The following is a 25,579-nucleotide window of genomic DNA, read 5'->3' as shown; positions in this document are numbered from 1 at the left end:
TGTTTTCAGCTGCAAAATGGGCTGATAATATTTTTTCTTTCTCAGGCAGCTGTTATGAGGATCAAAAGAAGCAATGTAGGTAAAAGCATGCACTTAGTAAACTGTGAAGCCTTTGTAGAAATATAAAGCTTTTCCTTATGTGAGGATAGATGGAGGAGATGCCACAGGAAGGGGAAGATTCTAGGAAGTCCCCTATGGAGCTCAGAGCTCACTTTATCACTGTTCTCCTGCTGCTCCTTAAAGCAATCTCATACTTGCAGCCAAGAAATTTCAAAAAACTAAGTCATGCTTGTGTGACTGTCTTCCTTAAATCCCATCAGTGGATCCTCTCTGCTCTTAGGATAGAGCAGGGATCTTATAACAGTGACTTTGGGCCCTGAAATACAGGTCTCTTTATGCTAAAAAGGACCCCAAAGAATAACCTCAATAGATCGTTTGTGAAAGTGACCAAAGAAGGGCCTGGGTCACAGATATTCTCTCTAAAACAAATGGATGGTCCAAGTACATTGTTTACTTTGCCTTTGCGACCCAGGACTGAGCACCTTGAAGGAAGGAGCCAGGTCTTATTCTTTTCCAGGACCTAGAGCAATACCTGATCTGGAGTATATCTAAGAGAAATTAAATGCTAGACTTGGAGACAAGAAGCTTGGGAGTCATATCTTTCCCTGCCACCTATTAGGGCTGTGACCTTGGGCAAGTCAGTGAGCCTCCATTTCTTCTCATTTGCTGTGAGGATTAAATAAGGCATGGCATAGAAGTGTCTGCTCCAGTGCCCCGCACAAGGTAAGAAGCCAGGATGTAATAGGTGCTATTTGATGAATTATAGGATCTAGAGTTGAGTGTATCAGTAGGAGTTGCCTTACTAAAACAGTTTCTATTTTTAGAACCCTTATATTGTATAGGGAATCATCATTTCATCTACAAATAATACATAGATAGACTGAATGTAGTCAAGATAATTATTGTTAACTTTCTTTATGACCAGACTTGAAACTACTAAAGGTAATTCAATTTCAGATTCTGATTTTGGTTGTTTTATACCTCTGTTTTTGCACCTCTTACTTGTGGATAGTTTCTAATGAATGTTTGCAAAAAGTAACTGCAAATCACCTACTTTTAAAAACCCCAAGGCCTCCTTTTTCAACTTACCCTTCCATATCTCAGTTCAATTCCCTTTGTTTCACACTCTTAGTGTCTCAGGAGTTTATAGGGCTGTTTGTAATGGTCTTTTTTTTTTCCCCAAAAGGACAATCCCTGAATAGAATGTGGAACACTGCTTAATATTTCTGAACACAACCTCCAAGTCCTCTTTGAGAACACCCCCTGATCTCAGTAAGCCATTTCTTTCCAGAATCCCTCATGGTAGCCCTATCTAATCATTTTGGAGACATGAATCCTTTAATCTATTCAAAGCAATTCTATACCCTCCCCAAGAAAATGCCTGCAAAATTTTGAACACATTGTTTTTCCCAGAGAGTTTATAAGCTCCATGAAGTCCACCCATGATAGCCTTAAAGATGAGTGGTCTCAGGGCACATGGGTGGTTCAATCAGTTAAATGACTGACTCTGAGTTTCAACTCAAGTTAATCTCAGGGTTGTGAGATAGAGCCCCATATCAGTCTCCAAGTTTAGACAGAGTCTGCTTGGGACTTTCTCTCCCTCTTTCCTTCTGCCCCTTCCCTCTGCTCTCTCTCTAAAATAAACAAATCTTTAAATGCTGAAGTTATTTCTGCCTTTAAAAAGAAGATGAGTGGTCTCAGTTTTACCTAGATATTCATTACTAGTAAAAGCTTAATGTGTACCCCTCCAACCTCTCCACCTTCCAGACGTATATATATTTTAACAGGGAGAAACTTGGCCTAACTTAAGGGACTCTGGAGTGGTGGAATTTGAATTTTAGGCTCTAGCAACAAGTATGCAGTAGAGAAATTTGGGACCAGGAGTAAACTATTTCTTATTATTTATTTATTGTGTGGTATATTGACTTTTTTGAACTTTTCAGACACAATTATGGCTCCATACCACTACACCCCCAAAACCCCATATCAAAGATCAAAGAGCTGGAATTTTGCCTAAGCAAAGTTTGTTTTTTTTTTTTTTTTTTTTTAATGATGAGTTTTAGGACAGTGTGTGGACTTCTCACATTCCTGTAAGCATCAGAGATTATTTGTTGGAGATGAGGCAGTGCTGCTTTATTTTATTTTTATTAAGATTTTATTTATTTATTCATGAGAGACACACAGAGAGAGGCAGAGACACAGGCAGAGACAGAAGCAGGCTCCATGCAGGGAGCCTGATGTGGGACTCGATCCCGGGTCTCCAGGATCACACCCTGGGCTGAAGACGGCGCTAAACTGCCGAGCCACCAGGCTGCCCCTTGCCTAAACAAAGTTTGTAAACTAGGATCGTTAACATAAAAAAAGATTGCCCGAAGGTTAATACACTGCTGTTTTACAGGATGAAAACTCATATTATATCAATGAAGTAGGAGCCTATTTGGCGGTCTCAAATCCAGGTAAGTAGTTAGAAGGCCGTTCCACTAGCAGTGATGCTGTGCTTCAGGTTAGCTCATTTCACACCCCATTGAATTGCTAATCTTTGATGCTGCTTTGGAGAGACAGACTGAGAAAGTAACCAGGAAAACATACTACATCTTTGTTTGCTTCAGTTTGCTCATCTGCTCATGAAGGAGGCTGGAGTACATTATGTCAGGGATCATTATCAGCAACTGTAAGGAGTTTAGTGACTTTTGGACAGATTTGCTATTGATGGTGCAATTTATTCTAGACTCTTGGAATCATGCGTTCATGCTACAAAAACACCCCCAAAAACCACACACACACACAAAAACAACTGTAGTTAGTGCCAGCTAGGTGCCAAGCCCTGTAATAGAAATCCCTATTATCCAAATGTATAGTCCCTGCTGTCATGGAGCTTACATTCTAGAAGTGGGGAGAGGACCATAAACAGACACATTAAATTATAATAGTTAAGTAGTGTTAAGTTCTATGAGCAAACACAAACAGGTCCTGGGGGAGAGGATTGGAAAGATATTCTTGGTAGGACCTTTGGGAAGCCCTCAGGGGAGGAAAGTATCTCTAAAGAGGGGAAGTTTGAGTAGAGAGGTATCCCCATTTGGGGGCTCTGGGCCTGGAGGAGCCTTTTTTTCAGGTGGCAGGAACAACAGATACACAAATCCTTAGAAGTGAACTTGCTCATCTGTTCAGGGAGTGGCAAGTACTGCGTGTGCCCAAGAGAGTGAAGAAAGCAGCAAATAAGGTCTGAGGGTCATCCAGGCCAGACCATGTAGGGCTTGTGGGTAAGATAAGGTGAGAACTTTGGATTTTAGTTTAAAGTGTGAAAGGTTGCCATAGGATGGTTTGGTGTAGGGAAATGGTATATCAAATTTACATTTATAAAAATTCAGTTTGGTTGCTATATAGAGAATTAGCCACAGTAGGGCCAGTCGAGAGAACTCCTCTAAGGTTCCTGTCTAGGAAAGTAATGCTCCCAGTCAATTCAGACGAGTTTCTCAAGGGTTCAAATGTTTCTCTGGAAAGCCCAAACTTGGATAACAAACCATTGCTGGCACCTACTCTGTGCCAGGTACCACACATGTCTTTTTTCTCCTTTTTAAAATTCTGTCTTTTGACTAGCTTAAACTTATCTTATTAAGGAACCTATACTAAAGAAACTTGCCAAGAGATGAAAATGTGAAGAAATGTCTATTTAAAATATAAGATACATTTTATTGATGTTGTTCAAGAGGATGTTGTCAATGATTATTGGTTAAAAGTAAGTAAGATGTCAAGTTGACAACTCATTTTCATATATAGTACCTCACTTAGTCAAGGGTGCTCATATAGGCTGGGGAATACATATTGTGAATTCTAACATAAATTAGCAAATGATATCACAAAGCATGGACTAAATTTTAACCAGCAATAGAGTAGTAATGTCTCAAGAAACAGGAGAAGGGAAAGTCAGACCAGAAGCTAGGCTAGAGGCTGACAAAGGGGATAAAACAACAACTCAACAATTCCAGACTCAGCAGTAGTAGCAGAGCTGTAGAAATCACAATAATGATAATTTACACATCAGTGGTGGTGGTAGCGGTAATTACAGAGGTAATGATTGTTGTAATGTTAGTGGGAGTCATAGTAGTAGACTACCCTGGATATAAGACATGATATAGTAGTGTACGTGGCTAATGGAGTACATCATGAGGGATTTTTGCATGTATATATGCAAGAATCTACAGTACATAGTACAGTAATAGTCAGGAGACACAATAGGATAGTGGTCAAGACAGCAGACTGTAGAATCAGACTGCTTGAGTCCAAATACCACTTACTAGCTGTGCTGTAGGATCTTAGGCAAATGTTTTCAGTTCTCCAACTCTCCATTTCCTTGTCTGTAAAATGGAGACAGTAGAATCGATCTCAAAAGATTGTATGAGAATTAGGACAGTGCATGCAGAGTATTTGCATGGCCCCCTCTGCATAGCAAGCAGACCCTTGATGTGGAAGGCTACATTAGACACAGGCAAACACACCCACAGAGCCAGGAAAGGAGGGAGACTTTCAAGTTCCCTCATTAGCAGCCCGTGGGTATTCCTCGCAGGCACCACTTTGGTGAATTCACTAAGGTCCATAGTCTGGTCCTCAACTGTGGGGGCTGTCAGCACCGCCTTATGTATTGTCTGTGTCTTCAAGAAGACATCTAAACCAAGGTCATGAAACTAATGTATAAAATCAAAATGCAAATATGTGCATTTACCATGGAACTATTTCTTATGGTAACTACCAAGGGGACTAGACAGCTGGGTCCTCTGACCAGTGGATTTTCTCCCATTCAAGAAGCCAAAGTATTATCAGAAGGGTGTTTGGTGAATGCGGAATTATAGCAAATGGAGTTAATAATATGATTAAGATGTTTAGCCCCATCTGCCTTGAAGCATATGTTTCCTTGAAAAGGGTATACCTGTCATAGTAGAGCGCCAGTCCTTGAACAGTCTTTCTCTTCCAAAAGCACTCAGATGGGCAGAGATAGGCTGCTCTCTTTACCATGTTTCTATGGATGGATGTAACAACCCCTCCTAACGATGGGATTAGCCCATCGCTTTGCTAGATTAATACAGTCTGGTAATATGCAAATGTTCCACTTGGTGACTGTGTATGTCTATTCTGATTCATTAAGGGTTCATGTGACTGTCACAGAAAGCAACCTACTTCTCTCTTTTTTTTAATAATAAATTTATTTTTTATTGGTGTTCAATTTGCCAACATACAGAATAACACCCAGTGCTCATCCCATCAAGTGCCCCCCTCAGTGCCCGTCACTTATTTCTGAGGGTTTTGTGGGCACTTCTCTGTAGTCCCCAAGCATTGACAGTAGTCCCCACCAATGCTGCCCCCAATGATTTAAGACAACTGAAGAAAAAGGTCCTAAAAATTCTCATTCCAAAGCTAGTACATTCCAGTTCATGTGAGTTTGCCCGCCTATACCACATAATACCAGAAAAAAGTCCCCAAGAGCACCAGAGGGGTTACTTCACGAGGAAAAGGCAAAACCTTGAAGGCCACATCTGAACGAAGGCCATTTAACTGCCTATGGGCCACCCGGGAACAGCTGAAATTCAATGGATACATACTAAGATGTGGTTATATGTCATCCTTGTGTTTTCAGAGAAAATCTACCAAGGAATGAAAAGCTCTGTGGTGATGTTCGAGACTGGGGTTGGGCATTCCTTCAAATGTGTGAGCGAACAGAGCATCCAGCTGTCAACCCACCTTCAACTGAAAACAATGAATGTCCAATTTCAAGCCTTTGATTTCGAAGATGACCACTTTGGTAATGGTAAGTCAAGTCTTCCTCATGTCACAAGCATAAACTTCAGAGACCCAGGGGGTAGTTTCAAGTTGTTATTTGTGTGTGAAACTGTCAAAGGGACAAGGGTCATGTGAGTTTCCATGACAGTATGATTCCACAAAGCTTTTAGGGCCAAGTTTCTCTGTCCAACTTTCCCTCCTGTCATTCCTTTGAGTCAATACCAATCTCAAAATCGGATACTTTAGGGAAGCCCGGGTGGCTCAGCAGTTAAGCACCTGCCTTCAGGTCAGGGCGTGATCCTGGAGTCCCCAGATCGAATCCCACATTGGGATCCCTGCATGGAGCCTGCTTCTCCCTCTGCCTGTGACTCTGTCTCTCTGTGTCTTTCATGAATAAATAAATAAAATCTTAAAAAAAAAATCAGCTACTTTAACTCATTCATATCCACCACTCTCGACAACAGGATGCATTCTCCTGGTAAAACCAAAACACATATCCTGCCTCCTCCAAATACACACACACACACACATACTCAATCAAAAAGTCAGAAAATACCATCTGCAACTTTCCCTTTCCGAGCTGTTGAGTACTGGAAAACTCAGGTATATTTGGAAACTTTTAAGATCCTATTAGTAATATCTAAAACTCAAGATTTCAGAATCGATTCTTTCCCACTTGCAGAGAGAAAAGAGAAAATTGCAATAATTCAACATAGAAATATATACTCTATTGGGCTCCCTCTTCTCAATTCCCCTGACTAGAGCTTCCTTATAGTTGGTTTTAGTTTCTATGTAACTTCTGCTTTGAGTTCTATGCAACTTCCCCACAGAGAGAAGCAGGTTCTAGGCAGAAGGCCAGGGGCAGACCAAGGTGACTTTCTGAAAGTTTTTTTTTTTCCTTCTGGGGAAACAGGTTATAAAGATTTCTATGGGAAAAAAATATTTCTATGTATGTCTAGGAATTGAATTTCAGTTTCTAAAACCTTCCTCTCATAATAGCTAAAAACATTATGAGTACTTCTCAATTTTCATATATAGATTTAGCTAAAAGTTTAGCTGTAAATTCCATTTCTGTAATGTGAACCCAACTTATCTTTGAGTTCCATTATAAAGTTGAAAATGTGCCTACAAAAATCTTCTGATATACTTGCTAGGAAGCATGGAACAGAGGAAGGATTAAAGTGTTGCTGGCCTCAGACCCCCTGATTTCTGTAGGTTTTGTCTGAATCTTGAAATCTCTGCCTCCATTTTGGACTTTTACCACAGTGCTAAGATAAAAATATTAAAAATTTCTTAGTAGGTGTGGCACCCACTTTGTCATCTGGTCTCAAAACTTCCAACTTGAGGAAACTTAAAAATTCATGATGAAGGTTTGAAAAGCCTCTGTAATTAATCATGTGATCTTAAAAAATAAGGTACACACTTGCTCTTCCTCTGCCTCTGAACCTCTGTGAAGCAGGAAGTGAGCAAGTGGGAAACCTTGTCATAGCAGAGGTGAGAAATAAAACCTTTCAGCAACATACATCTGGCCTCTCTTAGCAGTGCCCACAGGGAAACATAGAAAAGCTACCTTTTCATTTCATCCCCTCCCGTCCTTCCCCTTTCATATAATTCTCAACTTGCCACATTCTTAACCAATTTTTTCACCTTCATTTGTTGTCTGCCTCCTTCACATTTTTTTTTCTGCTTTGTCTCTATTCTTATTTGATTCTAGCCTATCCTTGTAATTTTGTTAATTTGGGCCATTATGGCCAGGGGTCAAAGCATCCAAAGAATCAGGAATGGCAAACAGAAAGAATAGGTAGATCTACCCCAGATTATTATCCATTTTCCTTTTTTTCAAGGGGAGCAGCAGCGGGGAGGGAGAGAAGCAGACTCCCCACTGTGCAGGGGGCCCGACATGGAGCTCCATCCCAGGACCCTGAGATCATGACCTAAGCTGAAGGCACCACCCACTTTCCTTGTAAGCAAACATTTACCAAAAAAAAAAAATCATAAGCCAGGGATTCCTGATTGGGAGAGATTGATAAGTGGAGGAAAATTCTATCAAATATAGCTTACAATTTTTTTAAAGATTTTATTTATTTATTCATTAGAGACATAGAGAGAGAGGCAAAGACACAGGCAGAGGGAGAAGCAGACTCCATGCGGGGAGCCCAATGAGGGACTTGATGCCGAAACTCCAGGATCATGCCCTGGGCTGAAGGCAAGCACTAAACCACAGAGCCACCCAGTGATCCCCAGCTTACAATCTTATTCATGGTTTTCTTTCTTATATTGTTTATTTTTTAATACAGTTTTCTTTTTTCACTTTTAAAAAAAAGATTCTATTTATTTATTCATGAGAGACACACACACACAGAGAGGCAGAGACATAGGCAGAGGGAGAAGCAGGCTCCATGCAGGGATGTGGGACTCGATTCTGGGACTCCAGGATCACCATGTGGGCTGAAGACAGATGCTCGACCGCCTACATTGTTTAAAGAGGATAAACATTACATTGTTACATTGTAATTGTTTACAATGTTTAAACAATTTTTACATTGTTTAAAGAGGATAATTGAGGAGGCACCTGAGTGGCTCAGTGACTCTTGATCTCACCTTGGTCTTAATCTCAGGGTCCTGAGTTCAAGCCAGGCCTTGAGCTCCCTGCTGGACCTGGAGCCTACATTAAAAAAAAAAAAAAAGGAAATAGGAGAACTGATGTCTTTATTTTGGAGAAAACAGTGAGTAATGGTTTTAACTGCTTTTCCTGAAAAAGGTTTTCTCATTTTTCTGTATTTGCCAGAAGTGCCACTCACCTGTTTTTAACAGGAAGTTTATGAAATTTGGCAACAGCACTCTAACCACTGCTTATCCAGAGGATGTTCTGGCTTTCCCTGGAAGGATTTCATCTCTTTCCATTTTCTCAGAAGTGAGGGGGTCGGGAGGGCACACAGCAGCTTCAAGAGAGCTTTAAGAGCCCCTAAGACGTTTCAAGTGTTAGGACATTCCTGTTCCTTCCTTACAACAGGAGATGTTGAGGGAAATCTGGGCTGTGACCCGGTTTACCAGCGAGGGCTTGCCTTCGGAGAGATGCCGCGTCTCTCCATCTCCAGCAGGCCCTGCAACAGGTTCCTCCAGCAGGAATCAACCATCCCCCCCTCCAACTCCTGTTTCTAGCTCCACCTCGGGGGTAACTCAGAGGTCCTGTATCGCACCCAGCCATGACCATCCGGGAGAATGACTAAAGGAAGGTTACTGGTCTAGTGTGTGGAAATTTCTCCCACAGCACATGGGGAAAGAAGGGGAATTAAAATCAAGAAGAGAGGAGTAAGGCAGTTCACTTAGGGGCGGGAGGCGGCCCTGGACCCTTGGCATCCCCGGGAGCGGCCTCGGGGTCCAGGGGTGCGCGGCTTACTGCAGGGCGCTGCTGGGCGCTGTCTGGGGTCCGCGGCAGGTGCTGGGCGCTCCGGGAAGCGCTGCGGGCCGCCCCTGCGAGCCTCCCCTGCAGGCCGCACTTGCCCCTTGCCCTTAGCGCACCTGCTGCTTGCGGGTCCTGCAGGTTTAGACCCCCATTTTTCTCTTCCGTGGAGGGTGGAGCATCCTGAATTCACCCCTCCCTCTGCAACCCACCTAGAGAGAATAGAAACCTTCACGAATGCCCACCTGGAGAGAACCTAGCCATTGTTAATTTTGATATATTTCCCTCACATGCGTATTTTACAAACCGGAGCATACAGAGAACCCGGTTTGGAATCCTTTGTTACCTGTGCATCATAAGCATTTCTCTGTGCAAAGGTGCCAAGGGTCATTATTATGGCTGCTATCATGAATATGCTATCAACAGTATATAATAATATATTTATTGTGTTGTTGAGAATTTTTATTGTTTCTAGGTTTTCACAAATGTGTTGTGATTAAAGAATTATGTATGAATTTCAAAACAGACATTGATTAGCAAATGTGTATAAATGTGTGTCTGAATTTTGGTTTTGCCTCATTAACTGTTTAAAATGGTTATGATTTATTCTGCAGTACTAATTCTTAATTTTTAAGAAAAAATGGAAACAGGAAATACATGAAGATGGCTTAAGTTTTTCTTTTAAATATTATAGAAACATATGAAATGAAAAAGTAGAGTTAAAATAGGGACTAGAGGGGATCCCTGGGTGGCTCAGCGGTTTAGCACCTGCCTTAGGCCCAGGTCGTGATCCTGGAGTCCCGGGATCGAGTCCCACATCGGGCTGCCTGCATGGAGCCTGCTTCTCCCTCTGCCTGTGTCTCTGCCTCTGTGTGTGTGTGTGTCTCTCATGAATGAATAATTTTTTAAAAAAATCTTTAAAAAATAGGGATTAGAATTTTCCTTCCTCATTATCTAATGGGGGGAGGGGCGAGGAAGAGTGTTTAAAATCACCAGTAGCAGTGGAGATACAATCTATTGCGATTACCTTTTAAAACTGGTGAACAAAAAAGAAACAAGATTCAGAAGAACAGTTGAGTGGACAGCAGAGCTGGGCTCTGAGCACCTGCTTCCCCCCACCACACTCACCAGGAAGTCATATGATGAGAGAAAAAAGAAATCTTGTGAACGCTTACTACCATTCCTAAAAAAACTGGAGGGAAATAGACGGTCATTTTATCTCTTCTCATCTAAGAGTAGTGAAAATGGGTACTGTGAAGAGGCAGAGTCAACACAGAGACTGATGGAAGTGAACTGGGGAGCCAACCCCAAATCACAGGCTACCCCCAGGCTATAGCTAATTCTCAAGGTACAAAAAAGAAGATAGAATCCAAATAGGTTGCTCAATGGGAAAGATTAAATGATCTCAGACATAATGGACAGAAAGGCCCTAATTTACCCAAATGATATTGAAGGAAATGCAATGTCATGGATAAGATGCTTAAGAGTGAACAAGATGGGGTGGGGGGTGGGAGTGATTGGGTGACGGGCACTGGGGGGTTATTCTGTATGTTGGTACATTGAACACCAATAAAAAAAAAAAAAGAAAAAAAAAAGAAAAATGGGCAAAGAACAGTTGGTGGAAAAAAAAAAAGTGAACAAGATGAGGGTTGCAAGCAAGATCTTGGGTTTGTCATTTCAAGCCCCATGTTGGGTGAAGAGATTACTTAAAAATAAAAAAAAACTTTTTAAAAAAAAGAACAAGCAAGATGAAAACAAGCTCTATGACCTTAATGCAAAAAACTGCAGCAAAATAAATAAAAATAGTATAAGATTAGATCAAAATATGGCTATAGAGTTTTAGTTTTGCAAAATGAAAAATGTTCTGAAAATGGATAGTGGTTGCACAAAAATGTGAATGTATTTATTGAAGTGTATACTTAAAATAGTTAAAATGGTAATTTTTATGTCTTTCTTACCACAATTAAAGGAGAGTTAGAAAGGAACATAGTTGACAAAATACAAAGAAAACATAACTTTAGGAATGGAGAGAAATCCCTGACAATTGGTTTTTGCTGAGTATCAGTTGAGAGTGTGAATTCCATATAACGAGAGATCATGAAGTGTTATAATGAAAGAGTGAGGTGAATGGGAGATTTCACTCCTACAAGTGAACACTTTGAGTATCAAAGCAACACCTAATAATAAATAGAAATAGTAAGAGGCAAAAGCAGTAGAGCTGAAATATAAATTATCTTCATAGAGAAAATAACTGAAATCAGCAGTTAATGGAGATAAAAATTAAAATTATGAAATTATAGGGCAGCTGCTAGGTATGGAAGATATTCAGATCATCTAAAGTAAGGATAATTGGTGCATCTGAAATAGAGAGTTAAAAATAGAAGAAAGATAAACTTGATGGCTTCAGAGATTTTCCTTAAGATAAATTATTGAAGTTTGTCCCAGGAAAAAAAAGAGCATAGTGTGTCCCAGGGGAAAAAAAAAAACACTGACACAGAAAGTTTAGCATTGAGATACATCCAAACTAAGCTATAGAACTTTAAAGATGGGGATCCCTGGGTGGCGCAGCGGTTTAGCGCCTGCCTTTGGCCCAGGGCGCGATCCTGGAGACCCGGGATCGAATCCCACATCGGGCTCCCGGTGCATGGAGCCTGCTTCTCCCTCTGCCTATGTCTCTGCCTCTCTCTCTCTGTGTGTGTGACTATCATAGATAAATTAAAAAAAAATAAAAAAAAAAACTTTAAAGATAATTCCTTAGACATATGAATTCTCTCTCCTCCTCAAAAGAATATATCACCTATAAAGGGGAAAGTTAAAGTTGCCCTCGGATTTATTTACAATAATTTAAAGCCAAAAAACAATAGACCAATGTTTACAAAACCCTAAGGGAAAGAAAGTGTGACCCCAAAATATTATTTATTAAGATAATAGACAGATATCTTCAAACATGAAATAATTCAAGGGATACAACACCAATGAGCTCTTCTTAAAAAAAAATGCTTGACAATGAAATTTGGTAAGATCAGAGAGAAGCCACATTATAAAGAAGGATAAAAACAAGTATCTCTCAGGAATAGAGAAGCCACAGTAAAAAAAAGGGGAGAGGGATTTAATCTATTTAAGTAGTTAAATATAAAAAGCATGAAACAACTATGGGTCTGTAAATCTATCATAAGGTCACACCTTCTTGCATATGAAATATGTACATGGTTATTCATTATAGCATTATTTATAATAGCAAAAAATAAAAAAAATGAAGTTTTCATCAGTCTGGGACAGATACATCCCACAAAAGAATACAGTTATAAGAAAGAATGAGAACATACATATTTATATATGTATAGGGAAGTTACTCAAAATATATCCTTGGGGAACCTGGGTGCCTCAGTCAGGATAAGCATCAAACTCTTTGTTTCAGCCCCGGTCATGATCTCAGGATGATGATTGAGTCCCGCCTCTAACTCCATTCTCAGTGCAGTCTGCTCAAGATTCTCTCTCCTTCTTCCTCTGCCTCTCCGTCAGGCCCTCCCATCATTTGCATTCTCTCTATCTTTCTCTCAAATAAATAAAGTGGTTATGACAGGGGGAATTAAGAAGATGGGGCAAGCTGAAAGTGGAACGTCTCAACCTACAACATTTTGAATTATTTTGACTTTGAATTGCCAATGTGTTATATATTCGAAACAAACTTTTTTAACTATAGGAATGGCAGTTATCAAATAGAATTGAAATAATATAAACTCAAACAATTATTTAAAAAAATAATAAGTTCAAAATTTGAGTTGGGAAGAAAAGAGCTAGAAGGGAATCTGCTAGTGCTAATCTTTCAAAACACTATCAATAGATCCTGTCTAAATTGAAAACACAGTTTAGAAAATCCATGTCTGTCATTTACTTCATAACCCTCTTAATGCATTTCATAATCCTTTAGTGTGTATTTATAATTTCTTATTTGAACCTTACAGGGATCTTTCATGATCTTCGTAACTCTTATCTTGTGACAAAGATACATTTATTTGAAGTTTGGTAATTGTCCCAGTTTTCCTTTAGCTTTTTTTTTCTTCAATAAAGTGAAGTTATATTAAAATCAACAATTTTGGTTAAATAGCACTTGCATGATTCTATTTTAATAAAATTACTTGTATTTATTATTCTACCCATCTGTCCTTATAGTTGTAAAGAGAGACATCTGAAGTCATATTTGTCCATGATTTAGCAAGGATAATTTCTGGATGCGTGCTTTTCAAGTGATCGGTTTTGTAAAGGGTTCAGGCGAGGGCAGCCCAAAATGTACCACCACAGCATACTGATTATTTTGAATTGAAGCTACTTGGGAAACAACATTCATAGATCCTCCTCTGTCGCCCTAAAAGCAGGATATAAATCTCCCATATGAAAGCTATCCTCTCTGTAGTAAAGTAAAAAGACTTATCACTAGAGAAAGGAGCTTTAAAGGCAATAAAGCTATAGAAACAAAACCCCTTACCTTTTGCTAATCTGCTATCTTAGTCCAAATTCCACTTAAACTTCCTTACTAATTGAAGCTCCCAAACATCTGTTTTCTTTATTCTGTCAATTCCTCATAAACCTATTATCTATTTGTCTAAAATGTATCAAAACTGTCTTTCTTGGTTATTTCTTTGGGTATCAATTTCAATATCAACCCTCTCTGCACACATAATAAAACTTAGATGTTTTTTCCTATTAATAATAATTTTTAAACCAGTTGGAAGAATCTTGGAAGAAATTTCTTCCTCTCCTATAGTTTTTGCGGTTTTATTTGTGAGCTTTAGTAGATCATCTTAATTACTTATAGTGAGAAAATACTATTTTAAAAAATAGTGATGTTTCTTTAAGCATACACATAAACACACGCATGTGCACACACACACACTCTCATGTATGTACAGAGGAAGCAAATGCCTTCAAGGTTGGCAGTGATTCATTCAAGTGGAAGGACTGTGGTGACTAGATAATTCTTTTCTTTCTTTTTTTTTTTTTTTTTGAAGATTTTATTTATTTATTCATGAGAGACACACAGAGGCAGAGACATAGGCAGAGGGAGAAGCAGGCTCCATGCAGGGAGCTTGATGTAGAACTTGATCCTCGGACTCCAGGATCATGCTCTGGGCCAAAGGCAGGCACCAAACCGCTGAGCCACCCAGGCACCCTAGATAATTATTTTCTTTGTGTACTTTTCTGCATTTTAAAAACATTTATGCAATGTGACATTAAATAGTGTAAAACTATATGGTAAGTAGAAATTGCTCTCCACTCCCACCTACCCCTGCCCAGCATCTTGCATATCTTTTCGTTTCAGGCACACATGCACATTTGTTTGGGCTCATGCAAAGCTGCACAGATCTTAGGGAACTTCCACATCAGCATGCTGAGATCTAGCATATTCTTTGTAGTGGCTCCATTATATTCTGTTGTACAGATATGCCATTTTATAGTTTGGGTGGATATGTAGATTGTCTACTTTGTTCTCTTGAACTGAGATTATTGTAACATTGCTTTGTGTACTTAAATGAATATATCTTTAGTATAGGTTCCTAGTGGTGGAATTATGTTAATGTATATGTTTTACATTTTGTTTTGACATTTTTGTATTTTTTTCCAAATCATTTTAATCAAATTAAACTCTTAATTTGTTGATGTTCTTTTTTAAATCTCAGAAACATATTTACTGATATATATATCATATTGATATGTATGTATGTATCATATATATCCATATGTATCATATATATATTTAACAAGGGCACCTGAGTGACTCAGTCAGTTGAATGTCCAACTTGATTTTGGCTCAGGTCATGATCTTGGGGTCGTGGGATTGAGCCCCATGTGAGGCTCCACACTTAGCAGGGAGTTTGCTTGAGATTCTCTTTCCCTCTGCCCCTCTGCCCCTCTGCCCCTCATGTGTGTCTGCTTTTTCTGTCTCTCTAAAATAAATAAATAAATAAATCTTTAAAAAAAGGTATATGTAACAAAATTGTGTACTCCAAAAGGGCTTATCATGAAAAGCAACATTTCCCTGTCCTTCCTCTAAGAGACAAAGTACTTTTAACTAATTTTTATAATTTCTTATGATAACTATCTCAATAATTCTTGTTTAAAAAGTTAAAAAGCTTTCTTATTTCTTAATTTATTAGCTTTAAACTGCTTGTTATGGCAGATGATTTCATACTCTTACACCATTCCCTTTATGGTTATATCACTGTTTTTGTTAAATTAATAATGTATATATTGTTAAAATTATATAAATATTGTCCACTGCCACATCAAATAGTGTAGGAAAAGCACAGTTCCTGTCTTGTACAGATGTGTCATTTTCTGGAGTCTCTATCATTCTCTCTCCCCTGGTCCTTCCTGATTTTTTCTCTGACCTCAGGTGAGAATTAATCCTTGATTTGTTTAAATATTGGTTTAAGCAAGGATCTCATGGATATAGTCTCTTATCTGTACTTTTTATTTTTTCTTATAAGATACTATTCAAATATTTGAAATTTTGATTAAAATTTTCTTCGCATTTGGTTTAAAACTAAGGTGACATGCAGTTTTACCTTACAAATCCTTGCCCTCACCATGTTTTTCTTCCATCCCACTCTCCCCTTAGCCACCTATAAATAATTTTATTGGTTTATCATGCATTCTTATCCTTCCAGGTTTTATGTAAATGCAAGCAAATATATCTTCATTTCTTCTTTATTTATGAAAAAAAATTGTAGTACTATATTCATTTTTCTTTCTGTTGGTTTTCCACCCTTTAACATATAGTGGGGATTTTTTTTCTTTTTTTTTATTCAAGTTGACATGGTGTTATATTAGTTTCTGGTGTACAACATAGTGATTTAGCCTCTCTATACGTAACGCTAAGCTCACCACAAATGTAACTACATCTGTCACCATACAGTGCTATTATAATATCATTGACTCTATTTCCTATGCTGTGCCTTTCATCCCTGTGACTTATTCATTCCATACCTGGAAGTCTGTATCTTCCACTCTTCACTTATTTTAACCCATTTCCTTTGCCCCCTTCCCTCTGGCAACCATCAGTTTGTTCTCTGTATTTGTAGGTCTGATTCTGCTTTTTTGTTTGTTTGTTTATTCATTTGTTTTTTTAGATTCCACATATGAGTGGAGATCATATGGTATTTGTCTTTTTCAATCTGACTAATTTCACTGAGTGTAATACCTCCTAGGTCCATCCATGTTGTTGCAAATGTCAAGGTCTCATCCTTTTTATGGCTACATAATATTCCATTATGTGTGTATACCACATCTTCTTTATCCATTCATCTGTTGACTTTTACCTATCCTTGAATAAGATATAGATATTGTTCTCTACTTATTTGTATTCAATCACATTCCCTTTTTTCCTCAGGGTTCTCCATCTTTCCCCAGGTGAGGCTGATTACATTTTAAATGAACTGAATAAGTACTCTCTTAACGAAATAAAAAGAAAGTTTGACAAATTTATAAAGTTTCATTTCTAAGTTCTCATAAATAATTAGGTACTTTTCTAATATTTTTAGCTCATTAAAAGCAATAAAAAAGAACGCTAAGTGTAGCAAAAATGTTTTATATTTTTGAAAACACAGATAAATATCACATGTTTTCAAGATATCATGTGTACTCTAGTGGCAGTCTGTTTTATGTAAGCACATTCTACTTTGCAGAGGACAAATTGCAAGCAAATAATATATAACGCTGTTGAAAGATTAAGTAAGATAACCTTATTTGCTTACTTTATGAATGAGGAAATTGCAAGGTTCAGTACTCATCGCAGTTCACACAGTTAGTGGTGGGATTAAAAGTCAAGCCCGGTTGTGTGTCAACTATACTTCAATTTAAAAAAAAGTCAGTCTTGGGTTTGACTCCAAAATTCATAGTCTTCCCACTCTTTCTGGTCTTTCCTCACCAAACCTTACCCACATACTATATTTTTTTTCTCTCTCTTAGTGGACGAGTGTTCATCTGACTACACAGTTGTGCTACCTGTGATTGGGGCCATTGTACTTGGTCTCTGTGCTGTGGGTTTGATTGTTTATGGAATCCACCTAAGACGCGAACCATCTGGATACCAGAGAATCTAATTGGTGCCCCGGGGAAAAGAAAATAATGGAGTTTAGAGAATTCTTTCATCGGTTCCAGGATATTGGGTACTTCCCTTACCATTAGTCCTTCTAACAATGTAAATCACCATCTTTCACAAAACCCATTTCTGATTTAAGCACCAAATCAATTTCTGCATATTTTTTGTTCATTTTATGAAAGATCTAGTGAGTTGCTTCAGAGTATTTTCCAAGTTGCTTCAAAATATTTTAGCCATTCTAAGTCAACATTTGAGATATGTTAAATTAACGTAAAGTATGCAAAGTGGTATATGCTTCCAAATTATAAACCACAATGTTAATTGTAATAAATGCTACCCGTGCACATTGGGGATTTTACTTTACCTTTCATCTTTCCCATTATAAAACTGCCTCTGCTTTATCTATAAAATGGACTTCTTCTAATGCTTTTACTATCCATGTTTCATATGATATACATATGTCTGATGATCTACTTGCCTCCTTTTCCACTTTAATTTTTTAAAAAGTCATCAAAACGCCCACCACATCACAAGTTTTGTAGGTTCGATGTGACACCAACAAGAGGAACAAATCAACTTATACTCTTAAAAATGATTAAAGGAATCATTGAAAATGATTGAAATCATTGAAAATGAAAAAAGGAATGATGATTCCTCCCACTGAATCACTAGAGACTAAGAATTAGGTGGCTGTGGACAACAGAATTCACTAATAAGCGAAAAACAATAGCCCTTTGTTTTTGAACACATATATGCCAGACACTAGGCTGAGTTGAGGTACATCCCATTTAATTCTCACAATTTATAGATGAGTAAACTCAAACTTAAGGAAAATAATCACTGCAATGTTACCCAGGTAACAAGTGGCAGACCCAGAATTTAACTACCGGTTGATCTGGTACCAAAGTCTCTAGACTGTTCATTACACCAAATTGGTTACAAGAACAAAAACACCGAGTGCTGCCTAAGGCCTCTCACTAGCACATGCTCCTTTTTCCCAGCAAAAATGAATTTCTCCAGAATCATGAGACATTAGGAGACATAAAAGGAGGGGTTGATTGATAATGAAATGGCCGATCTTCAATAAAGTTCTCTACTTCCTTGAAGGAGACCTTGGGGGTCTCTGTAAAACAAGAGTTTCTCATTTTTATGGGATTGTGCAGCTATGGCTCTAAAGATAAAGAAATGGAGTAAACTTCTCAAGTCATTTTTCTTATTTCTTAAAATAGAAAAATCTTCTAATCACCAAGCAACTTTTCTTTTTTGAATGTAGACCTCCCCCTTGTGGTAACTTGTTCCTTATGCATATTAGAGCCACATTTTCTATTACGATTCACTTCATTCTATAGAGCAACCTGCCAAGAATTATACCCCTGATTGTTTTTACAACTAAAGGAAGGAACTAAGTATACTAACAGAGAAAACCACAGACTCCTAGAATTCTTTAGGAAAGGAATAATTCAGGTCATCCTAGAGTTCATATTGACTTTCCTGACTTGTTCTCTTATGTGTCAATAGGGTTGCAAGGTCCTTGGTTTAGTCTTAAAAGAATACTGAATTGTATTAAAAGTTTTTGTAATAAAAACTTATTTTGGGGACACTTGGGTAGCTCAGCGGTTAAGCATTTGCGTTTGGCTCTGGGCGTTAGCCCAGGGTCCCGGGATTGAGTCCCACATTGGGCTTCCTGCACGGAGCCTGCTTCTCCCTCTGCTTATGTCTCTGCCTCTCTCTCTCTCTGTAGGTCTCTCATGAATAAATAAATAAAACCTTAAAAAAAAACTTATTTTGGAGGTGAATTTATGTCTTATAATTCAGTTTTAGTGCTATAAAAATTTTTGTTTACCATTGTCGTGGAGGTTGTTGCTTGAATCAGTAAGTTAAATCATCTTTCTACAGTTGATTTTGTTTTAGTCTCTACTGCCACCTTATTACTAGGTAGAAAGATCTACTTGAGAGAATCTGAAGTTTTGAGAAGTAAACCACATTAAAGTTATAAATTAAATCTCTCAACTCTTTAATCAGACTGACTAGATTACTGGTTTACTTAAGTGCTGCCACAATTTATCCATCCATTTATTCATTCATTCAACCAACACTGGTTAAGGACTTACTAGAGGCCAGACATCTGACAGGGGTTGAGATAAATAAGAAGTCCTGTATTAGCTGTATCAGTCCTGTATGGTTATGTAACAAGTTAATCCCAAACATGGTAGCTTAAAACAACAAACATTTATTATCTCACAGTTTCTGAGGGTCAGAAACCCTGGAGCAGCTTAGCTGAGTGGTTCTGTTCAGGCTCTCTTTCCAGGCTGCAGGTAAGCTGTTGGCCAGAGCTGTAGTCATCTGAAAGTTCAACTGGCGCTGAAGGATCTGCTTCCAAGCTCACATCATGCGGCATGCCTATCGGAATGCTCACAACATGACAGCTGACTTTCCCCAGGTGAGTCATTCAAGAGAGAGAGATTGACCGACCACCTATTCACAGAAGTTACGTATCATCACTTGTGCTGTATTCTATCAGTCACACCAACCATCTCTGGTACAATGTGAAAGTGAAGACCAGGAGAGGTGGAAATTAATGGGGGCCACCTTGGATGCTACACCAGGACCATTGTCAAGGTTGAATTGCTGGTTTACTTTTGGGGGAAATTCAGGTAAATAAATTCCAGTATGTACGCTAAGAAAAGTGGCTTAATAGGAAACTATACAAAGGTTAATGAGGGCAGGGCTCTTTTCAGCCTGCTACCAACTCTGCCCCGAGTATAGCCCCTCCCCAGGAGAGCAGTCCCTTAACTTCTGGTGCTAATAGTCTATTGACCAGCTGCTGCTCAGGCACATTTGCCTTTTCACCAAGGTTGAGTGTCGGCCCATTGCTCTACTATATTAACTGATGGCTTTGCCTCAAGGATTTGTTAACTCTTTATCAGAATATAATCCAAAGAGCTCTGGACCACACAGATATCCCACAGGATATCACACTGAACCATTATGTTGATAACATTATGCTAATTAGGACAAGCATAGAATGATTATTATGTTGGAGGCCTTGGTAAAATACATGTATTCCAGGAAGTAGGAGACAAACCCTATGAGGATTCAGGGACTGACTAGTTCACTGGAGTTTTTAGGGACCCAAGGGGTCAGAGGCAGATATCCCCTCTAAAATAAAATACAGATGTTTTGCATCTTGCATCCTTGCCACAAAGAAGACACCAAAAAACCAGGTAGGCCTTTTTAGGTTCTGGAGGCAACATTCCACAGCTAGGAAAATTCCCCTGGCTTATTTACCACATGACCCAAAAAGCTATCAGTTTTGAGTGGGGCCAGAACAGGAAAGGGCAGTGTAGCAACTCTAGGCCAGTAATGCAATCAGCTTTGCTGCTTGAGTCATACAATTAGGCAAGCCTCGTGTTGGAGGTATCAGTGGTAGGAAAAGGTACAGTATGGAGTTTTTGGCAAACTTCGGGAGGGGAATCATAACACAGGTCCTGGGTATTCTGGAGGTCATGCCCTTTGCTGCAGAGAAATAGATGCCCTTTAAGATATAGCTCTTGGCTTGTTACTGGGTCCTGGAACACTTGACTGTGTTACCATATGTCCAGAATTGCTCATATTGAGCTGAATTCTGTCCAATCCACTAAGTCATGAAGTCAATTGTAAAATGGGTAACAAGACACAGGTCAATAAACTACAGCCCATGGTTTGGTCCCCTGTTTTTGTATGGAATATAGGCATGCCCGTTTATTTATGTGTCATCCGTGGCTGCTTTACAACAGCAGAATTGAATAGTTGTAATAGAAACTGGTTCACCAAACTTAAAACATTTACTATCGTTCCTTTTACAGAAAATTTGCCAAGCCTCGAGGTGGTTACATGTTTAAAATTATAAGAAGCTGCTGAAAAGTTTTTCTAAAATGATGTTTATCTTTCTCTATCTGGCTTATTTCACTTAGCATAACGTCTATCCATGTTCATCCATGTTGTTGCAAATGGACTTCTTTCTCATGGCTGAATATTATTTTATTGTGTACATTTATACTGCATCTTCTTTATTCATGCAGTTGATGGACACCTAGGTAGTTTCCAAATCTTGGCTATTGTGAATAATGCTTCAAGGAAAGTGGAAGTGAAGATATCTCTACAAGACACTGATTTCATTTCTTTTGAATACATATATGCAGAACTGGGATTGCTGGATCATGTGGTAGTTCTATTTTTAATTTTCTAAGGCACATCCATACTGTTTTCCGTAATCGCTGTCCATTTTACATTCCCACCAACGGTGTGCAAGTGCTCCCTTTTGTATGTATCCCTACCAACATTTGTTTTCTTTTGTTTTTTTGATAGTAGCCATCCTAACTGGTGTGAAGTGACATCTCATTGTGGTTTTGATTTGTATTTCTCTGATGATTAGTGATGTTGAGTACCTTTTCATAAGCTGTTGCTATTAGTATGTCTTCTTTGGAAAAAATGTCTATTCTGGTCCTTTGATCATTGTTAAGTTAGATTATTTGTTTTTTGCTATTGAGTTGTATGAATTCTTTATATATTTTACATATTAAACCTACTGATTTGTAACCCTCCTGGAAGCTTCCCAGGTGCAATCTAAAATCAGCCCCCAATTTTCTCTCACATTATAGTTTTTTTAAATTGATTTGTGGGAGTTCTTTATATATTAAGGAAAATAGCCCTTCATCTGTGATGAGTTATAAAATTATTCCCAGTTTACTGTTTGTTTTTTCCTATATATATATGTTTTGCTGCGCAGATTTTCTTTTTTTTTTAGTTGGAGTTTAATTTGCCAACATATAGCATATCACCCAGTGCTCATCCTGTCAAGTGCCCCCCTCAGTGCCCATCACCCAGTCACCCCAAACCCTGCCCACCTCCCTTTCCACTACCCCTGTGCATTTCCCAGAGTTAGGAGTCTCTCATGTTCTATCTCCCTCACTGATATTTCCCACTCATTTTCTCTCCTTTCCCCTTTATTCCCTTTCACTATTTTTTATATTCCCCAAATGAATGAGACCATATAATGTTTGTCCTTCTCCGATTGACTTATTTCACTCAGCATAATACCCTCCAGTTCCATCCACGTCAAAGCAAATGGTGGGTATGTGTCGTTTCTAATGGCTGAGTAATATTCCATTGTATACATAGACCACATCTTCTTTATCCATTAATCTTTTGATGGACACCGAGGCTCCTTCCACAGTTTGGCTATTGTGGACATTGCTGCTAGAAACATTGGGGTGCAGGTGTCCCGGTGTTTCACTGCATCTGTATCTTTGGGGTAAATCCCCAGCAATGCAATTGCTGGGTCATAGGGCGGTTCTATTTTTAACTCTTTGAGGAACCTCCACACAGTTTTCCAGAGTGGCTGCACCAGTTCACATTCCCACCAACAGTGCAAGAGGGTTCCCCTTTCTTCACATCCTCTCCAACATTTGTGATTTCCTGCCTTGTTAATTTTCCCCATTCTCACTGGTGTGAGGTGGTATCTCATTGTGGTTTTGATTTGTATTTCTCTGATGGCAAGTGATGCGGAGCATTTCTCATGTGCTTGTTGGCCATGTCTATGTCTTTCTCTGTGAGATTTCTTATCATGTGTCTTGCCCATTTCATGTTTGGATTGTTTGTTTCTTTGCTGTTGAGTTTAATAAGTTCTTTATAGATCTTGGATACTAGCCCTTTATTTGATATGTCATTTGCAAATATCTTCTCCCATTCTGTAGGTTGTCTTTTAGTTTTGTTGACTGTTTTTTTTTTTTTGCTGTGCAGAAGCTTTTTATCTTGATTAAGTCCCAATAATTCATTTTTGCTTTTGTTTCCTTTGCCTTCATAGATGTATCTTGCAAGAAGTTTGGCCAAGTTCAAAAAGGGTGTTGCCTGTGTTCTCCTCTAGGATTTTGATGGATCCTTGTCTCGCATTTAGATCTTTCATCCATTTTCAGTTTATCTTTGTGTATGGTGTAGGAGAATCGTCCAGTTTCATTCTTCTGCATGTGGCTGTCCAATTTTCCCAGCACCATTTATTGAACAGACTGTCTTTTTTCCAGTGAATATTCTTTCCTGCTTTGTCGAATATTAGTTGACCATAGAGTTGAGGGCCCATTTCTGGATTCTCTGTTCTGTTCCATTGATCTGTGTGTTTGTTTTTGTGCCAGTACCATATGGTGTTGATGATCACAGCTCTGTAATACATCTTGAAATCCGGCATTGTGATGCCCCAGCATTGGTTTTCTTTTTCAATGTTTCTCTGACTATTCAGAGTCTTTTCTGATTCCATACAAATCTTAAGATGATTTGTCCCAACTCTCTGAAGAAAGTCCATGGTATTTTGATAGGGATTGCATTAAACGTGTAAATTGCCCTGGGTAACATTGACATTTTCACAATATTAATTCTGCCAATCCATGAGCATGGAATATTTTTCCATCTCTTTGTGTCTTCCTCAATTTCTTTCAGAAGCGTTCTGTAGTTTTTAGGGTATAGATCCTTTGCCTCTTTGGTTAGGTTTATTCCTAGGTATCTTCTGCTTTCGGGTGCAATTGTAAATGGGATTGACTCCTTAATTTCTCTTTCTTCAGTCTCGTTGTTAGTGTAGAGAAATGCCACTGACTTCTGGGCATTGATTTTGTATCCTGCCACACTGCCGAATTGCTGTATGAGTTCTAGCAATCTTGGGGTGGAGTCTTTTGGGGTTTCTATGTACAGTATCATGTCATCTTACTGTGCAGATTTTCAAAAAAATTATATAGTTGAATTTTATTCTTTTTCCGTTATAGTTTGAGTATTGTGTTACACTTAGAAAAACCTTCCCTCTTTAAGATCTCCCATAATGTCTTCTAGCTCTTTTATGCTTCCATCTTTTATATTAATCTCTTATTCACTTAGAACTTACTTTAGGTGTGAGAAGGAAGGATCCAACTTTTTTCCCAGAAAGCTAGCCATTTGTCCCAATACCACTTCTTGAATTATTGGGTCTTAGAATCTTGAATGTATGTTGAATTTTACTAATGACTTGTTAAGCATCTATGAACATAAGATTTTTTCTTTTAAACTATTAGTAATTATGTTAATATTGAATCATTTCTTGTAACATCATTCATTTCCTCCAAGTTTTCAAATTTATTTGCTTAAAGTTGAGTAAAATTAGGTTCCTCCAAATCTGTAATTTGTTTCCTGTGTCTGTGATGTCTTCCCACTTTTTTTTTTTTTTTATCATGGCAAATGTGCATTTTTCCCCATTTACTTCCGATTAAATTGACTATGTTATTAATTTCTTTTCTAACCTCTGGATTTATTAGTTAATGTGAGTTTTCTTAATTCATTAATTTCTTTTTTTCATTGTTACTAATTTCTTTACTCTGCTTTCCTTATGTTTATTTTTGTGTCCTTTTTAACCCTTGAGTTGGATGATTGTTTTACTTCCGCTAAGAATTTGCTTCTGAGCCCTGCTTTTACTATGTCCAAAGCAGCATCTGTATGTAGTGTTTCCAGTATGTTTATTTTCTGGATATTCTTCAATTTCAGTTTTGACTTCCTCTATTTCCCAATAGTGCACTAAAACTTATTTATCTTTCATTATTTTTATTTTTTTAGAGAGAGAGAGAGAGAGAGAGAGCACTCTCGAAGGAGGAGAGGGGGTTGAGGGGGAGGGAGATGCTCCAGCAGATGCTCCCGCTGAGCGAGGGGCCCCACCCTGGCTCCATCTCTGGAGCCCGAGACCGTGACCTGAGCCAAAATCAAGAGTCTGAAGCTTAACCCACTGAGCCATCCAGGCACCCCTCAACCACAACACTTAAAAAAAAAAAAAAAAAAAAAAAAGCTCGGGCGGCTTCAACTTTTTAAATGTTATTTTAGTAATTTATTTCAGGTTCTTTCTTCCCTGAGAACAGCCGACCGTTACGTGTCCTGCTCCTCACCGCCAGTGACTTTCCCCCCGGAACTCCGCCTCCACCACTTTCTCACGGCTTCGTTGATAAAGGTCAAGAGGCGGGTTCTCCTGGGAGCGCAGGGAGAACCGGGGAACCCGCGGGACCCACAGAAAGAGCAGCCAGGCCCGGCGGCGCTGAGGCCCGCGAGAGTCAACCTTACGTGGCGTAGGCGCCACACCCACCGGGGGGGAGGTGCGGGACCACACCCCCGAGGGCCGACTGGCCAATCATCGCCGCCGAAGCCCTGCTCTGTTCTGTGATTGGTCTAGATGGAGACGCTCCCGAGCGCCTGACTCAGACCTG

At 38.9% G+C, this 25,579-nt stretch overlaps 1 protein-coding gene across 1 annotated transcript in view; it reads left to right on the top strand.

Annotated features, from left to right (window-relative positions):
• LAMP3 (lysosomal associated membrane protein 3) overlaps positions 1 to 18,934 on the top strand; it is a 35,284-nt gene extending 16,350 nt beyond the window's left edge. Inside the window, exons 4-6 of the mRNA XM_038583490.1 lie at positions 2,459 to 2,516; positions 5,690 to 5,860; positions 17,204 to 18,934. Coding sequence (XP_038439418.1) covers positions 2,459 to 2,516; positions 5,690 to 5,860; positions 17,204 to 17,337 — 363 coding nt within the window. The 3' untranslated portion in view covers positions 17,338 to 18,934. The remainder of the gene's footprint in view (positions 1 to 2,458; positions 2,517 to 5,689; positions 5,861 to 17,203) is intronic.
• The last annotated feature ends 6,645 nt before the right edge of the window (positions 18,935 to 25,579 follow it).

This window comes from Canis lupus, chromosome 34, assembly GCF_011100685.1.
Source record: "Canis lupus familiaris isolate Mischka breed German Shepherd chromosome 34, alternate assembly UU_Cfam_GSD_1.0, whole genome shotgun sequence".
NCBI lineage: Eukaryota > Metazoa > Chordata > Mammalia > Carnivora > Canidae > Canis > Canis lupus.
The sequence above is the reverse complement of the archived record's forward strand: the minus strand, read 5'-3'. Positions and strand labels throughout refer to the sequence as shown.